Source organism: Colletotrichum destructivum, chromosome 2 (genome assembly GCF_034447905.1).
Source record: "Colletotrichum destructivum chromosome 2, complete sequence".
Classification (NCBI taxonomy): Eukaryota; Fungi; Ascomycota; class Sordariomycetes; order Glomerellales; family Glomerellaceae; genus Colletotrichum; species Colletotrichum destructivum.
In genome coordinates, this window is record NC_085897.1 from 1,706,053 (window position 1) to 1,722,051 (window position 15,999).

The 15,999-nt window shown below is 54.3% G+C and overlaps 4 protein-coding genes across 4 annotated transcripts; all 4 read left to right on the plus strand.

Moving 5' to 3' along the window:
- The first annotated feature begins 1,038 nt into the window (after positions 1-1,038).
- Positions 1,039-4,277, plus strand: CDEST_02720 (Putative glycoside hydrolase family 16, concanavalin A-like lectin/glucanase domain superfamily). The gene is made up of 2 exons (XM_062918879.1): positions 1,039-3,291; positions 3,365-4,277. Exons 1-2 carry the CDS (start codon positions 2,891-2,893, stop codon positions 3,993-3,995), a joined length of 1,032 nt encoding a protein of 343 aa, XP_062774930.1. The 5' UTR covers positions 1,039-2,890; the 3' UTR covers positions 3,996-4,277.
- A 1,169-nt stretch (positions 4,278-5,446) lies between these two features.
- Positions 5,447-7,211, plus strand: CDEST_02721 (uncharacterized protein). Its single transcript, XM_062918880.1, has 2 exons — positions 5,447-6,347; positions 6,400-7,211. Exons 1-2 carry the CDS (start codon positions 6,171-6,173, stop codon positions 6,970-6,972), a joined length of 750 nt encoding a protein of 249 aa, XP_062774931.1. The 5' UTR covers positions 5,447-6,170; the 3' UTR covers positions 6,973-7,211.
- A 204-nt stretch (positions 7,212-7,415) lies between these two features.
- CDEST_02722 (Putative helicase, P-loop containing nucleoside triphosphate hydrolase) lies at positions 7,416-11,450 on the plus strand. The gene is made up of 3 exons (XM_062918881.1): positions 7,416-10,387; positions 10,441-10,532; positions 10,588-11,450. The coding sequence occupies exons 1-3, from the start codon at positions 7,673-7,675 to the stop codon at positions 11,183-11,185; spliced, it is 3,405 nt and encodes a 1,134-aa protein (XP_062774932.1). The 5' UTR covers positions 7,416-7,672; the 3' UTR covers positions 11,186-11,450.
- A 3,869-nt stretch (positions 11,451-15,319) lies between these two features.
- Positions 15,320-15,634, plus strand: CDEST_02723 (uncharacterized protein; the record flags this gene model as incomplete). Its single annotated transcript, XM_062918882.1, has 1 exon — positions 15,320-15,634. One exon carries the CDS (start codon positions 15,320-15,322, stop codon positions 15,632-15,634), a length of 315 nt encoding a protein of 104 aa, XP_062774933.1.
- Positions 15,635-15,999: the final 365 nt, after the last annotated feature.

Below are 15,999 nucleotides of genomic sequence, written 5' to 3' on the forward strand. Positions count from 1 at the left end.
AGGTAGCAAGCAGTCGGACGACACAATTCGGCTCATCGGCAAGGGAACATTGCCGAGAAGCCTTCAACATGCGACACTAGACTTGTTCTTCGTGTGCGCGGATTACACAAACCCCATCTTATCAAGACAGAGCACCAAGGTCGTTGGAAGCTGCCCCCATGAAATGACAGACGAGATGAGTAAAGCGGCTGTGGACGACCATTGGCGAGACAAATCGTACATAACAGATTCGACGGAGAGAGATAAGTCTGATCAACCGGACCTATGCGGCAGGGGATATTGGTCATGCTTGAAACATTCCTGGGCGAGGTAAGGGAAAGACTGCTAGGCGTATGACAGTCGTTCAAACACACAAAACTCATCGAAAGCTGGGAAGTCGCGAGAGAGGCTGAGTCTCGTGTCGAAGGATGAGTCCATGTAAGAGTTTCCAAGTATCAATGATTGGGCATAAAAACTATGCATGCGCAATGTTTCTGCCGTGTGTGATGTGTGTAAGTGCGGCTGGGCAAATGTTTCAATCCAGCCTGCCCACGGTCTGTTGTCTCCCTCTCGTCTGAATGTTGCCAATGTCTCGACGAGGCCGCCTCCTTTGGCAAAGGGAATGTTTCAAGCCACCCGAGGGAGCACCTCCCTCCCCTGCCCTCGAACAGCCACCCACCACACAATGACTAAGCTGGTTGAGTCAAGCATATGGACCGAGGGACCTGTCAGGGTGGAGGAAAGGAAAAACGTTGCGTTAGTTTGAGGGAGTGACAGTTGCCAGTCACGCATACATGCTCAGGAACTGTGGTCTGCAAGGGGGCTGTCAACGCAAGGGGGGCGTCCCCACCAAGGTACAGCATACATGCACGGATAAGAGGACCGGGGCCCAGCAAAGAGCACTGAAGAGAGAGCCGCCGCCGCCGCTAGAGCGAGAGGGTGGATGACGCGTGCTCCAGACTGATGGGCCCCATCGGCGCGGGAGCGAGACGATTGGGCGTCCGTCCGCCGTGCCCCTGGCGGGGCCTGTGTTTCGAAACGACCATAACAACAACGCCTCCACGGCACCTCCACCAACCTTTCCCACACACGCACACGCACGCCCGACGTTCAGAATCTTTGATATCCAACCCAACAACCAACCCGGCCTGCCATCTGCGTCTTCTTGTCTCCCCCTTCCCCTTTCCCTCTCGATCAGTGGAAGGCCCTAACCGCTGCTCTCCCGCCGGACCTGGTGTCCATTTCATTTCGTCTCATCTGGACCATGTCACTTGTCTCTTGCCCGCATGCTATAGGCTACATGAGCGAGTAACACCTGGGCGATCGTCCCCCTCGACGAATCTACTTGATTGCCCTCCAGTCTCTCCAGTCCCCGTATTCCCCGTCTTTTCTAAAAAGCACGTACTACGCCCATCCACTCACACGTCAACTTGGCTCCTCGTCTCGGCATCAGAGGACTCGCTGGCATCTTGTATAGACAACTCTCTCCGTACACCTAACTTCTTCTCGGCCTCAAGCCGAAGGTGAAGACAAGCTGAACTGGATCACTCTCTCTACCCCTATCACACGTCTTCGCGCTGAGGCCCCTCCATCTTGGCTTGGCTTGGCTTGCCTGTCTCCCAGGGAACTGCCCTGGCCATACCCGTTGATGTCAAGCCTTGGCAGGTAAACGCTATTGAAGCGAGGACCTGTCGTTCGTCGGAAGTGAACCCTCGAGCACAATCTTGACGCAATCACACTCGCACTTATACAGAGTGCGGGACCGCCGAGGATTTGGGCCGAGATGACAAACAAAGGAGCAAGTCTCACCACGGTTCCGGGCCCAATTCTAGCTGGGCCTTTGTGTGTCAACATGGGCGCGGCCTCGGCCAGAACTCGATAAAGAGACGAGTGACAAGACAACAAAGAGATCAGATGGCATAGGCAACCTTCAACGATTCCCAAATGTTGTCTGATGGCTGGGGGCCTTGTTTCCCCCACTACTGCTGCCCCTCGGACCCTATTTAGCTGGCTGCATTCCCCGACGTGGTTCGAGGCTCGTGAGTCTTGTCTTGTCATGTGTCATGCTTGGTGTTGGCCGTCTTCACTCCCTTCAACCTCTTTCAAACTTCTTTTTCTTACAGCCCCTTCGTAGCCCCCATTCCCTTTCTTCCTTTCACTTCTCAGCCCCCGCGAGGTATAGACTGGTCCTATCTTTACCAGCTGAAGTTGTCGTCGTCACAGAGGTCCCACTCCTTGATTCCTCGGTCCTTGGCCCACACTCACTGTCCCTCACCTACTTCTTTATTCGCTAAGCGCATCACCGATACTCCAGGTTTGAGTCAAAATCTAGAGTCTAGTAAGTCTCTATTGGATTGGGCCAAGAAATTAAGAGAAGCCTTACGCTGCGCGGCATCACTCTCGGCACAAGTCTTGCTTGACCTGACTCCTCCCCAAGTCCGCCTAAACCGGTCGACACCACCAATACCAAGCCCCAGCCGCATCCTGTTCTTCTGGGCCTTCCATCTTCTCAGACAATAGAAAACGGCTTGGATTCCTCTGGAGGTAAACCAGCCGCCCTTTCTCTCTCCCTAGGTCTTGCCTAGACAATCCAACGGCGCAACAATACCAGAAAGGTTTCTCCCATCAACCAACCACCAAAAAGTGACTGGCTCACTTCAGAACCGACGACATCATATTTCTTCTTCTTCGTCTTCAGTTCATACATCTTTATTGATGATCCTCTGACTCTCCATCGTTCTGTTTTGAGTCAAATTCTTCAGACTCATCTCCCTCTTTGTGGCTTTCTCGAACCTATTCAACATCACGCCCCCTGACTTCCAGCCCGTCGAAGTCTTCCAAGGAGAAAAAGAAGAAAATACGCAAACCTATCTCGATAGCAGGAACGATCTCAATCGTGTATCGCCAAACAATGCCTTCGCACAAAATCAAGACGGTCCTAGTGGGCGCCACCGCCCTCCTCCTCTCCTCAGCGCCCGGGCCGGCCCAGGCGCAGCAAAAGTACGTCCTCCACGACAACTACGACAGCTCAAACTTCTTCAATGAATTCAACTTCTTCGACCAGCCAGACCCCACGCGTGGCTCGCAGACGTACACGAGCGCGCGGACGGCCAACGACAGGGGCCTCGCGGGCTACGCAAAGGGTGGCATCTACCTGGGTGTCGATGCCAAAACTCCCGGCCAGGGTCGTCAGTCGGTCAGAGTGACTTCGAACAAGGCTTTCGATACGGGCTTGTTCATTGCCGATATCCAACACATGCCGACGAGCAGCTGCGGTGTCTGGCCTGCGTTCTGGATGTTTGGTCCCAACTGGTAAGTGTTTCAATCTACCTCCATGAGATGAGATGAGATGAGAGACGAACCGAAGGTCTGACCGCGCTCGTAGGCCCAACTCGGGCGAAATCGACATCATCGAGGGGGTCAACACACAAGAGTCCAACTCGGTGACGCTCCACACAGGACCCGGCTGTAGCATCACTAACGACGGCACGATCCCGTCCACCATGCTCAAAGACAAGGACTGCAACGCCGGCACGGCCTTCACGGGGTGTGGTCAGACGACGGCCAGCAACCAGAACTACGGTGACGGCTTCAACGCCATCGGCGGCGGCGTCTACGCCGTCGACTTCAACAGCCAGGCCATCTCGGTGTGGTTCTTCCCGCGCAGCGCCATCCCCGGCGACGTCGCCTCGGGTAACCCGAACCCGGCATCGTGGGGCCGGCCGCTGGCCAAGTTCAACGGCGGGTCCGGATGCGACATCCCCGCGCACTTCAAGCAGCAGAACCTCGTTTTCAACATTGCCCTATGCGGTGACTGGGCCGGGAAAGTGTGGGAGCAGAACGACGAGTGCAAGGCCTTGGCGCCACAGTGCTCCGACTACGTGGCGGCCAACCCCCAGGCCTTCACGGAGGCATTCTGGCTCATCAACTCGGTCAAGGTCTACCAGGCTGATGGCGGTAAGAGAGCCGCTTCTCTTCCTGGCGGCCCGAGTTCTGTAGCGCCCCAGGCGATTTGAAGAGGTTCGAGGGGCAGGGTCCACCCAACACAATTGATCGGAAACGTTTTACAGGTTTAGATATGGGTGGTAGACGGTTAGGCACACACATACACACACACGCGCGCGCGGGGGCGTTGGAGGCTGGATTCTTTCACGTCTCTCCTTGACGACATGCATGACATTTTTTTCTCTTTCGGCTCCTGGCTCGATATCTACTGGGTAGATTCCCTCTTAGAAATATTGTTTTTCCCGGACAAGAAGGGGAATGTGGCGTTACGGGAAAACACAGTTTTCGAGATGACTCGTGGGTTTTATTAGTCAGATACCCAAAAAATTGGACTGTCAAACCTCATGCACCCCCGTTCATCTGGAACTTGACTTTGATGCCTGTCCTTGACTCAATAAGATCTGCACTAAGCAAGAATGTAGACCTGTTTCGCCAACATGAAGGAGAAAGGCATAGTCGGATATTACACCTGGCATTTTGATGTCGATCCAAGTCATGTCAAGATAATAAGACACAGCGAAGGGAAACCACAGCGTCCGCTGTCAATAAATCTTTTTATCCCCTTCAGCGTGAAGACAGAGACGACTCGGTGCACCCTTGCTCCGAGGTGCACATGAACAAGAATCATGTCGTTCTCGTGATATCAAACGCAAACGTCAGAGACTGCCGGAAGAGAGAGAGAAGGGTTTACCGACTCAGTCGCGATCGTACAGGCCACCTGCCATCCGGAACAAGATTCACTTGACGTGCCGAGATGAGATGTCGTGCAACTTTGAATGCAAGCAGCCACTCAGAGACGAAGCCGTTCCATTGTGTGACGTGACCAAGGCGGGGGCAGGGTCTCGGAAGGGGGTGCCGAAGCCATCAAATTTCGCCCGGAAGGATTGACGTCCGATCTCCTTGTCGGGGTTGCATGAAGTGGCAGAGCCAAGACTCGAAACACGCTCAAGGAACCCGTCAGGATGGGTGGCGCGACCTGTCTGAGGGGTCATTGCAGCCAGAGACGGGCGTACATACGAAGGGGTACAGGGGTGCGATAGACATCTCGAGAGCCCAAGTCGAACACACAATTGGGAGCTGCAGCGTAAGTCATGCATGTGCTCGCTGCCCGATGATGGTTCACCCATGCCGCCCTTATTCACGGATCGGGTCATCCGAAGAAAGCATTATGGGCCAGGAGTCAACAATAAGCGTGAAGAAGAACGAGGTCTATGGGGCAAGAGATGTGGCCAAGACGGGAGCGACTCCGGGATCGCATCTGGATGTGATGAAGAATGAAAAGACTAGGAAGTTTTAGACGTTGAGGAAGGTGGACGAATGAGTGACGCTAGTGGCATTATCCCACGCGCCAACTGACGGCCAACGCCCCACATCTGTCAGACGGACCGCCCGATCGGGCTTAGCTGCCATGGGTTTGAGGCAGATCCACCATGATCTTCGACAGACTTCAAACTCGCAACGGCCACAACTCACTATCTCGAACCTGTTCGAAGCCGGCCGGCGGGCGGTCGGCAGAGTCTGCTCAGCCAGCAGCAACCACCTTGCCTCATTGGATGTGGGACAAGGGGGAACGCCGAGAGCATAATCGACATTACTGGCAGATCCGCTGCTTGGCAAAGAAGCTTGTCTTGTCGGTGGAGCCCATTCAGGATCGGCCCTGCTTTTTCTCCTTTGGAAGGTTTAATTTTTTTCTTTCCCTGGCGACCTCGATGTAACCAGTTCACTCCTTATGTTTTCTGCAGCAGGGCTCGCATGAGACGCTCATGAGCCGCCGCGACCTTGAGACGCTGGTTCGGACGGCCCAGGATCCCAGGAGTCGGGGCATCTATGGAGTGTTTGTCATGGGAGTGAGATGAGACGCTGCTGCCCTGTTGGATCAAAGATTGGGTCACAGGGACGCGAAAGGGCCAGAAGGAGGCCGCGGGCAACCTTGTGATAGGAGGATGGAAGACTCTCTATAGAGATTTCTGGTATAAGATCCTCCCGCTGCCCCGGTCGATATCTACCTTATTCTTCTCTCATCATCAACAACATCAGACTCAGTAATAACTTTTCCTCTCATTCTTCACAGCAGCGCTGTTCCATTCATTCTTTGCCGGTCAATACCTTTCAAAACTGTAGATATTTCTTATTCACTCATCCATACCTTTTTACCAAGGAAGCAACCCACCGAACCAACCAGCAACATGTACTTCTCCAAGATCGCCGTTCTCCTCGCCCTTACCGCCACCGGCCTCTCTGCCCCGGTCGATGCGGTCGAAAAGCGTCAGGCCAAGCTCCTATCTGTCCAGGACTACTCCCAGTTCCAGGTGTCCGACGGCACTGGTGGCAACGCTCTTGATGAGGTCGCTCAGAAGTTTCCTGTACGTTCTTGGCCCGATGTCTTTTGTAGAACTTCGTACTAACAAGACACAGATTGACCAGATCAAGGCCGACCTAGCGGGCGTGAGCAAGGACGACCTGGATATCCTTAAGGCCGCTCGCGTTGCCGCCGAAGGCGCCGAGGCGGACGCCGGCGGCTTCAACGACGCTATCGCCGCGGCTTCCGGGGCGGATGCCGACGCCCTCAGTGTCGGAAAGATCAAGAACAAGTGCCTCAAGCTCCAGCTCGAGGTCCTGGCTCTTCAGGTCGAGCAGGCCCAGGGTGCCGACAACCAGGCCAAGATCGATGCCGAGCAGAAGAAGCTGGACAACAACGTCAAAATCGACAAGGGTAACGCCGGCAAGGCGAGCAAGAGTGTCGCCTTCAGTGCTACCTCGCAGCCCAAGGGCGGCAAGGCCGCCGCGGGCGGTAAGGCCGATGCGGCCGGCAAAGCCGATGCAGCCGGCAAGGCTGGCAAGGCCGACAAGACCGCCAAGGCTGACAAGACCGCCAAGGCTGACAAGACCGACAAGACCGACAAGACTGCCAAGGCCGACAAGGGCGCCAAAGCCGACAAGGGCGCCAAAGCCGACAAGGCCGACAAGGCTGCCAAGGCCGACAACTAAGAGTCCCTTCATCACCGACATCCTGTCCTACCGTTTGGATGAGAGTTATTCTCCTCTTAATCTTGTCAGTGGGAGACACAGATGTCCATGAAACAATGGCCGTGGGAGTTTGCGCGCTGGGGAGCCAAATTTCTAGCTTAATTCGTTCCAAATAATTCAAACCAAACGTTACGAAAGCAGTGCGCCACCAGTGTCAAATAGGGGCTAGTAAACGAGAAAAATACAGCATTCGCTCCATATCCACCTTGCATGGCTACATACCTAGGTAAGTAGGATACTTACCTGGTAGATATACCTACCTTAGGTGAGGTAGAAAGGAAGACGAGACTTTAGCCTCGTCTCACTTGCATGCATCAGCGTATTCCGCACTGTATGATGCGGAAGGAACGCCGTGGTGAAATGTGGCACGCCATTGCTGACACTGTACGAAGCATCCGCCTTCCCCCCGACCTAAACTCACTCACCTCACTGCCTCCTCTTTCCTTCAACGACCTAAGTACGTGTCTTTGAGCGACACCATCAGCCACCCCTACTCATCAAACAGTTTGAACTCGAAAATTTTACGGGAGGGGTTTTCTTCTCCATTGCTTTACATTTGTTTGAATAACGACTTGCCCACCCTCCGCCAAATCATCATCTTCATCGCTCTATAGCCATCTCGATTAATCTGATGCCTCCAGTTGCGCTTTAGCCCCGCCTCATGTCGTCGCCATCGAACTACATCCCCTTGGGCGGCTTAATCGTCTCACAACAAGACAGCAGAATTACAAACGATGATTGGGAGAAGTTGCAAGAAAGATTTGGAAGCTGGACATGCATTTCACTGGCTACCCGCTCCGCCGAATTGCCAGATCAAACAGCCGAGATCTTTCTACAGTCAGCATCCTTCAAGCAGTATAGAAATCTTCTCGTCGAGAAATGGATTCGTCTCGAGCTCATGATCTGCCCTGGTGATGGAAGAGTTGGCTTCGCCAGAGTCTATATTCTGCCAGACGATGTCGATAATCGACTCATCGATAGGGCCCGCCGCCAGTTGCGCAATTCCCGCAAGTCTCTCATCTCCGTCCTGGACCTGACGCACGAGACTTGGTCCGGTCGGTTGTCTGCAAATCGCATGTCTTTAGACTACATTTTCAAGGAGCAAGTTAACCGAGGGGTCGAATCTGTTTCCCTTCTTCATCTCTTCAACACCATCCCCTCTCCTGCCCCTGCCCCGGAGAACATCAACAACCCCACCGACCAAGAGGCTGCTTATAATGTACTGGATGGCCATCTGCCCGGCTTGAAAAAGACTTCCATCTTGCACGATTACCAGCGGCGCTCGGCCGCAGTCATGATCCAGCGCGAGAGCCAGCCCGGTCGGTTTATCGACCCGAGACTTGCCAAAGGAGTCGACCAGAACGGCGCGATTTTCTACTACGACATTGGCGCTGGTGTCCTTTTGAAAGGGCCTAGATTTTATGACGGTGTTAGGGGAGGGATCTTGGCTGAACAGATGGGCTCTGGCAAGACTCTCATATGTCTTGCCGTCATCCTTGCATCCAGACATTCAGGCACCAGCACGCCCGATCTGCACCAAGGTAGCGATATTCGTGTGAGAAAACGCATAGGCTCGCTCGCGGACATGGCGGCGTCCATAGCCACCAGCAAGTCGGCCGCTTGGAAATCCTACTTCAACGTCTACGAGCCGAATGAGTCGGTATATTCCAAGTGCATTCATGCCATCGAGCGCAATCCTGGCTTCTATCACGTCCCTGCTCACCCACCTACCCGTCCCAGACGCCACGAGTCTCCTGTTGGGCAGCCGCCAAAGAAGATCTGGCATAGCCACGCGTCGCTTGTGGTTGTACCCAACAACTTGGTTCGCCAGTGGGTGCAGGAAATCGAGAAACACACCGTTAGCACGGACACCCCAGCAGGTCTGACGGTGCTCCTGCTCACTGGCCACGATGAGAAGATTCCCGATCCGAAGACCCTTTCTACCTACGATATCATTCTCGTCACCCAGTCACGACTCGACAGAATCTGGAGAGAGACAATGATGCTCGACTGCCCTCTTTCCGAGGTTCACTTCAAACGATGCATCGTTGACGAAGGTCACAAGCTGGGCTACGCAAAGATTGCAAAAAAGAGTAATGTTCTCCTCGCCATCGATGCCATGTTGTTCTCTGCTCGCTGGATCGTGACCGGCACGCCCGCTGTTGGGCTGTTTGGCGTCGATGACCAACACTTCATCGACGCCACTGCTGGTGCCCCTGATAGTGCCAGCAAGGCGGCGACTTTGGCCGAGGCAGAGAAGGGAGATCTCGAGAAGATTGGAGCGATAGCATCGTTGTACCTGAACGCTCGGCCTTGGTCCAACTCCGTGTACGAGGCGGCAGACACGCCAGCGGATTGGGCCGTCTACGTGATGCAGCCACAGCACAGTCCCAGGAGTACCGGCCACAAGGGCATCTTGCGAGCAACACTGAACTCGCTGCTCATCAGACACCGGTTGTCCGAGCTCAACACTCTGCTTCCTTCAGTCAACGAGAAAACCGTCGTGCTGGATGGATCCTACCAGGACAAGCTGTCTCTCAACATTTTTTCGATGATGATCATCTTCAACGCCGTGCAGTCTCAGAGAGTCGACCGGGACTACTTCTTCGATCCGCACCAGCGGAAGGCCCTGCTCCAGTTGGTTCACAACTTGAAACAAGCCAGTTTTTTTGGTGGCTCCTTTTTTTCCAAGGATGAGATTAGCAAAGCACTCGAGACTGCGCAGATGTTTGTTGTGGAGAAGAAAGTGCCCATCAGCCTGGAGGATGAGGCTTTGCTGAAGCAGGCCATGGAGGTGGCCCACATTGCTGTCAACAACCAACTCAAAGACTTCAGCAACAAGTTCAACGAGGTGCCTATCTTCGTCCGTGACTTCCTACCTAACGGTGTGAGCTCTGCTTGGTCCCTGGACGACAGGGAGACCAATCCTACTTGCACCGATGCGGGCATGGTGCTTGCTGCACAGAAGCTCATCCTTTCCTCTGGGGGCGACACTGCAAAGCTGAACAGCCTTCTCAACGGCGAACTGGAGGAGAAGGGCCACAGGGAGCAGGCTGAACAAATCGTCTCCACGGCACAAGTCATTAAGGCTGATTCGCGACCATCGAGGTACCCCAGCGTTCTCGCTGGCAACACCGGGCTGGGGGGCGAGAGAGTGCCTCGCCATCTCCGAACGAACGCTTTGCAAATATCAAGCCATCCTCACCCCGAGCAGGATCTTCCGGAAGACTTGAAAAAGGCGAAGCTCGTTTCCACTGTATCGGCTAAACTTTCCTACCTGATCGACGCCATTGTTGAGCACCAAGAGCGGGAGAAACTAATCATTTTCTACGAAAATGAGAACGTGGCGTGGTACTTGGCGGGTGTACTCGATGTGGTGAGTGTTCATATCCCAAGCCGACACGTCGACGAGCTGACCTGGTTGATCAGATTCACGTACGCCATCTTATTTATGCCAAGAAGCTATGCTATGAGCGGAAAATGTCTTACATCAATACGTTCAATAACGACCCCGAACTCCGGTGAGTCTCTGGTTCATTCATATGCCTCATGCCTCTAATTTTTAACCTCTTTCAGTGTCATCCTTATGGACTTGACTCAGGCAGCCGTAGGTCTCGACATGAAGGCCGCGTCGAGAATATACTTTATCAGCCCTGTACTGAACCCGCAGATTCAGGCGCAGGCCATCGGCCGAGCTCGGCGTATCAGCCAGCAGAAGCCAGTGACTGTCGAGACGCTCGTTCTGCGGGATAGCATTGAGGAAGTGATTGTAGAGCGCAAGAAGAGCATGTCCCAGATCGAGCACTGGAAGTGCAAGTCCATCCTGGACGACCGTCCTATTTATAATTGGATCCGGAACGCCAGCATCATTCCTCTCGAACAGGACCAGAACAACTACCAGGCGCAGACAGTCCCTCTGGGCCACCCTCGGCCGATTTTCGGCGGCAAGTCCGCCAAAGTTGATCCTGTAGGGGCAGACCTCGTCATGAGCGGGACGGGAGCCGAGTCTGCAGACCACAAGCCGTCGAACGGTTTGAAGCACCCCCGCAGCCCCGAGCACGAGAGCAACGGAGAGTCGGACACTCTCTCTTCACGCCGTGTTCGCTTCACGACAGGGGATGGAGATAGGAGCCTTCAGCGGTCCACACGGGGTGTGAGATTTGCAGACGAGTGATTTGCGATTGATTATACCGGCATGGCGAATAGGTGTTTACATATAAGCCTCGGAAAGTATGCGGGTGGTTTGCAAGGCAGCCTTTGGATCTTTCGGGCGGCTACGGTGATGATTAATCTTGGCGGATGGTAGGAAGCCTTGTACGAAGTCAACAGACGCGATGACGCACTAAGTACCATGGGAATACCGAGACTTGCATGTTTTAGCCAGTCTTTTACAGTCTGCTCTCCAAATGCGCACGGCATCTGTTTGAGTGAAACAACACAAAAAGATCTGCAATGTCGGCATACCGGACAAAGACGCTGGCTAGGAAACCGGTGCAAAGGACGTTGGCATTGCTGCTGCTGGGGGGGACTAGGTGTTTTTGCGGCACAGAAACTGGTAGAGTAGTTTGCATCGTCGACTAGGAGGAATGTTGGTCTCAGTGTGGTGCGACCTGCACTGCATGCGGTTTTAGGAGCTATGGCTCCTTTGTGGTCCGAGTACAAGTCTGGCCGGACGGTGAGACAAGGGCAGGCAAGTTTTAGCCCCCCCCCGGTCTTTCTTTATCTCTTGTGCAAAGACGCGCCGGCGGGTTTGCCCAAGCACCTCAAAGTCGGTGACAGCGGAACCCGGTCACAGCCGGCGGCAAGAACACACAGTAGCGTGGCCGGGTCGCCCGAGGAACTGGGACACACGACCGGGCCGTCGGGGCCTCGTGGTGCAGAGTGTCCGGCGCGTCTGGTGCGCACGGAAGATTGCGAGCGGGCTGTATTTGCTGCACGCACGCACAGAAGGGGGAACGTGTGTCAGTGATGTTCGTGAGACATAGGGTAGAAACATTACGGATACTGTAGAGTCTCGAGCAGAATAGCCTTCATTACAGCCGAGATTGAAGCTGGCTACCACCAACAATCGCTTGAATAGGTCTCCTAGGTGACATTCTAACATCATCTCTGTGATTGTCATGTCAGCCCATTCAAAGATCTATCTATCCACACATAGGCGCCACTCGAGTCCACCCCCATCTTGCCATCCTCCTCAGCAACTGCAATCCACCACATAACTCCATCACTCATCAGCTCCGGCGAGTCGCTGAGAGTGCACAACAGACCCAATAATCGATATTTAGGGTCAAGAGGTTGTGTAGGAAATGGTGGTTGTGCAACGGAGGCAAAGTCTGTACAGAGTAGGCACTTGGTGGCGACAGGGAAAAAACCGGGGAAGCCTGGAACTGGGTTCTTCTCGCCCAGACGCGGCGACGGCGACGACGTGCCGGTCGCAGCCGGTATATCCGTTCAACGCGTAAGCAAGATGAGATCGCTCTCCACGATGAGACGATGATGCAATGCGGAGATGTCGGCGAGAAGGTTTTGATGGATCGCGGACCCAGTTGTAGCTTGTACGGAAGAGGCTGGGGATGACAGCTGGGACAAACGCAGAAGGAAGGTGAGGAGGAGTGGAAGGGTCCCCACCATGTGCCCGTTGCACGCCCGTCAAAAAGGAAAAGAAGCAAAGAAGGAAAGGAAAGACGGAGGCAAAGCTCGCCAAGGCGGTCTCTCTCTCGACTCTCTCTCGAAGTCGCGCAGGTGCACAAAACAGGGGGTGTCAACACAGTGGAAGTGTCCTGCCTCCCTACCTGCCCTGACCTGTCAGAGCAGAGCAGGCATGGCACAGGCAAATAGGTATCTGTACATATCTACCTAGGTAGGTACGGATACCTACAGCTGGGAAATGGAGCGCCGAGAGGCGTTTTTGCCCTGTTCTGTCCCCTTCAGTTGTGCCAACCCTCTGCACAATCCCTGATCTGGAAGCCGACTTCACTCTTACATCATTTCGACGCGCCGCGCAAGCAAAGAATCTCGAAACAGACTCTTGCATGAGGTTTCTGGCCGAGCCCGTTCCATTTCGCCTGACAATGGCCCATTGTTTGATAACGAGGAACGAGAGCCCGCCGCCGAAATTCCAAGAGGTTGGTGTGTTCGTCCCTCGCAGACGCTAAGTTGGAAACTAGAGAAACACCAGGGACGCCCGTTGACCCCGATTCCTCACCATGGTTACCGATAGCAGCCTTTGCCCGAATGGGCTACCTTGCTCCGATCTTTTCGGGACTATCCATTCATACGTTCTCGAACTTACAGAAGGGGGTAAAACATGTGAAGGACCTGAGAAATGGTATTTCGAGCTATCGAGACGGCATGTAATGGGCTTCAGCGCAACTTTTGAGCCCTATGTCTATCTACCCTGAGCACTGGACGATGGACGACACGGCACGGGATGCAAATGCGGAAGCGGAAGCGGGATGCAAGTAAGACGCCCAGTTCCAGATTGACGAGGCGACTTTGATGCGACCTCAACATGCCGCAACCCAGAGGATTGGTTGCCAAAGAGCTGGAAGAGCTGGCAGACCCAAATACCGAGAGCAGGACTTGCTTGGCCCTGGAGATGATGGAATTCGATCTCCACGGCGCGCGCCCTTGTCCCACTTCAGTTCCCTGGTTTCCTTAGTGTTTGTTCCTAGATCTTGTTCCGCCAAGGCACACCAGCGGCCACCGTCTGAACAGCTGCAGCTCGCAGGTTCCAGCCCCGTCCGTGCCAGCGACGAACGCCTGTGGCCACGCCATGGCTAGCAGCTGCAGCAGCAGCAGCACCCACCCATCATCGTCCCGTCGATTTGACACTGCAGGGCGGACGGGATCACCCCCTCAGCCCAACCTCCCGTTGATACACCGTTCGTGGACTGATAGTCCGGACGAAAAGTCAACGAGCAGAGATGAGACCAGACGGACGCGAGGGATGGCGATGGGCTCAGGATTCTATTTGTCCGAGACGACACCAGGCACGTTCGGTGTGCCTAAGCGGCCTGTCCCTGTCTTCTCCCTCGCGTAAGTGTGGTTATGACGAGACGTGTGCGTCTTTGAAATGGCGCGAAGGGCCGCACAGCACTGCGAAGGACGACGTTACTGGACGTTGAGGCAGTTCGTGGCAACCCCGCGAAACAGCCATGGCATATGCCATGGCCTCCCCCGAGCCGCTTATTCGTCGTCTTAGGAAGCTGTCGTGGCTGTTCTGCCGCTCCGCCACTTAAGAAATCAACTGTGGGCTCCAGAACATCGTCAACCCTGTCAACCTTGTTCTTGCCATGCCTCGCGAGAAATGTGGGCAGCCCGTGTGGAGTGCCCGCCGCCCGCGACACATCATCGATTTCTGGGAGGCGCGATGAGCTAGACGAGGGAGGGGTTAGATTGCCCGCATTCCAATCGTGTGTGCGGCTAAAGCACCTCCCAGCCGCTGCACTGCAGAATGTTGCCGCCATATTGCGTTGCTTCGAGCAGGTCGACTATTCGTATGGGCAGCGGAACTCTAGAGTCCCAGGGCCGGGAGTGCGCGAGCCCCGAGCAGGGCTCTGGCCGGGTTTAGATCTGGGTCCTCCAATCCACCCAGTTCGCCGATTTCCATCGATACTGGAAGGGTACGATATGGATGTCATCGATTCAAATACAATGCACCACGCCGCATGAAGACTGCATTGCGATGTTGCAGGCCTGGCTTTCTTTCTTTTTTTCTTCTCGTCTTGTAGCCTCCCACCTCCCCCTTTCCCCATATCTTTTCTCATTGATTTGATGGGTGTAACGCACATATCTATCTGGAGGGTTCTTCTTGTTTTTGATTTGCGTTTTCCAGCTCATCATACCATCAATCTACCCTGCTGCCGATGATGCTCTGAAGTTGGCTGAAGCGGGTCGGCCAACTGAACTGAAACCCACCCTCGCAACGACGGCAGCCAGCTGATATATCCCCACGTCAGTACGTCGATATATTAAAATTACGGCACAACGACCTCATGAGCACGAGCCTTGCAGGCCTTCTCCCCCCTTTTTTGGCGATTCAAATAGATAGGGTTGCCGCTTCGCAAGGACAGGATTCTGCTATTATCGAAATTGGCTGAAAGCGCGCAAGAGAGAACACGGAAACAAAAGTGTCGGTCAGAGCAGAAACACATGTCTACCTAGGGGACACGGCACGGTCACGAAAGAAAGAAAGCAAGACGGGACGAGAGAAGGAAGGGGCAAAGGACGAGGAAACGACACCATCAACGCCAGTAGCAAGGTCAACGACGGCTGCGAGTGCCAAGGATCTCTCGAAACAGCAACCATGGTCAGCGGACGGCAGTACTACGAGATCCCGCCGGCAAGCCAAACTATGGCCATCTCGGACAACGGCAACCGGCGATTCGACCCCGATTACGGCCTCGACTACGGCCATCACAAGTACGGATACGGCGGTGTCGATAATCCTGCAGACCACTATCGATGCGCCGCGCGGGCGGTTCCTGGTATTATGGGGGCCGCTGGCGCAAGACAGTCGCTGTCGGCTCTGGACCAGAAGCGTGCCAACGAGATCCGACACGGCGTTTACGCACACGTTTTCCTTGATGTCAAAAATAGCCACAAATCAGACACTTTGTAAGTCACAACCTCGCATCGCTTCTTCCCCCCGATATTGCCCCCTCTCTGTGTGGTTTTCCACCAGTTGCATTTCCTTGTGTCTGTCAATTGGCTGTTGCTCGTGTACTGCGTCCTTTTATTCGTCCACTTGTCTCTGCAGCCCCCTCCGCCTTCATATTTTCAAAAAAAAAATCCAAAAAAAATCCAAAGAATCTTTCATTTTTTCATTTTTGTTATTCCATTTCCATCGGGCGTCCCTGTCTACTTCGCGCATTTGCTTGGCTTCTCGTATTTCTCCTGCTCCTGCTGCTGCTACTGCGGCGCGGCGTGTCCACCGGCACCTTGCATCCGTCTGACATGTCGGTTTGCACAACTCGTGTCCTTGAC

Coding starts and splice junctions, on each gene's coding strand:
- CDEST_02720 (XM_062918879.1), top strand. CDS start 2,891: ATGCCTTCGCACAAAATCAAGACGGTCCTAGTGGGCGCCACCGCCCTC. Junction 3,292..3,364: donor TGGATGTTTGGTCCCAACTG/GTAAGTGTTTCA, acceptor CCGCGCTCGTAG/GCCCAACTCGGGCGAAATCG.
- CDEST_02721 (XM_062918880.1), top strand. CDS start 6,171: ATGTACTTCTCCAAGATCGCCGTTCTCCTCGCCCTTACCGCCACCGGC. Junction 6,348..6,399: donor AGGTCGCTCAGAAGTTTCCT/GTACGTTCTTGG, acceptor AACAAGACACAG/ATTGACCAGATCAAGGCCGA.
- CDEST_02722 (XM_062918881.1), top strand. CDS start 7,673: ATGTCGTCGCCATCGAACTACATCCCCTTGGGCGGCTTAATCGTCTCA. Junction 10,388..10,440: donor TGGCGGGTGTACTCGATGTG/GTGAGTGTTCAT, acceptor CTGGTTGATCAG/ATTCACGTACGCCATCTTAT. Junction 10,533..10,587: donor AATAACGACCCCGAACTCCG/GTGAGTCTCTGG, acceptor AACCTCTTTCAG/TGTCATCCTTATGGACTTGA.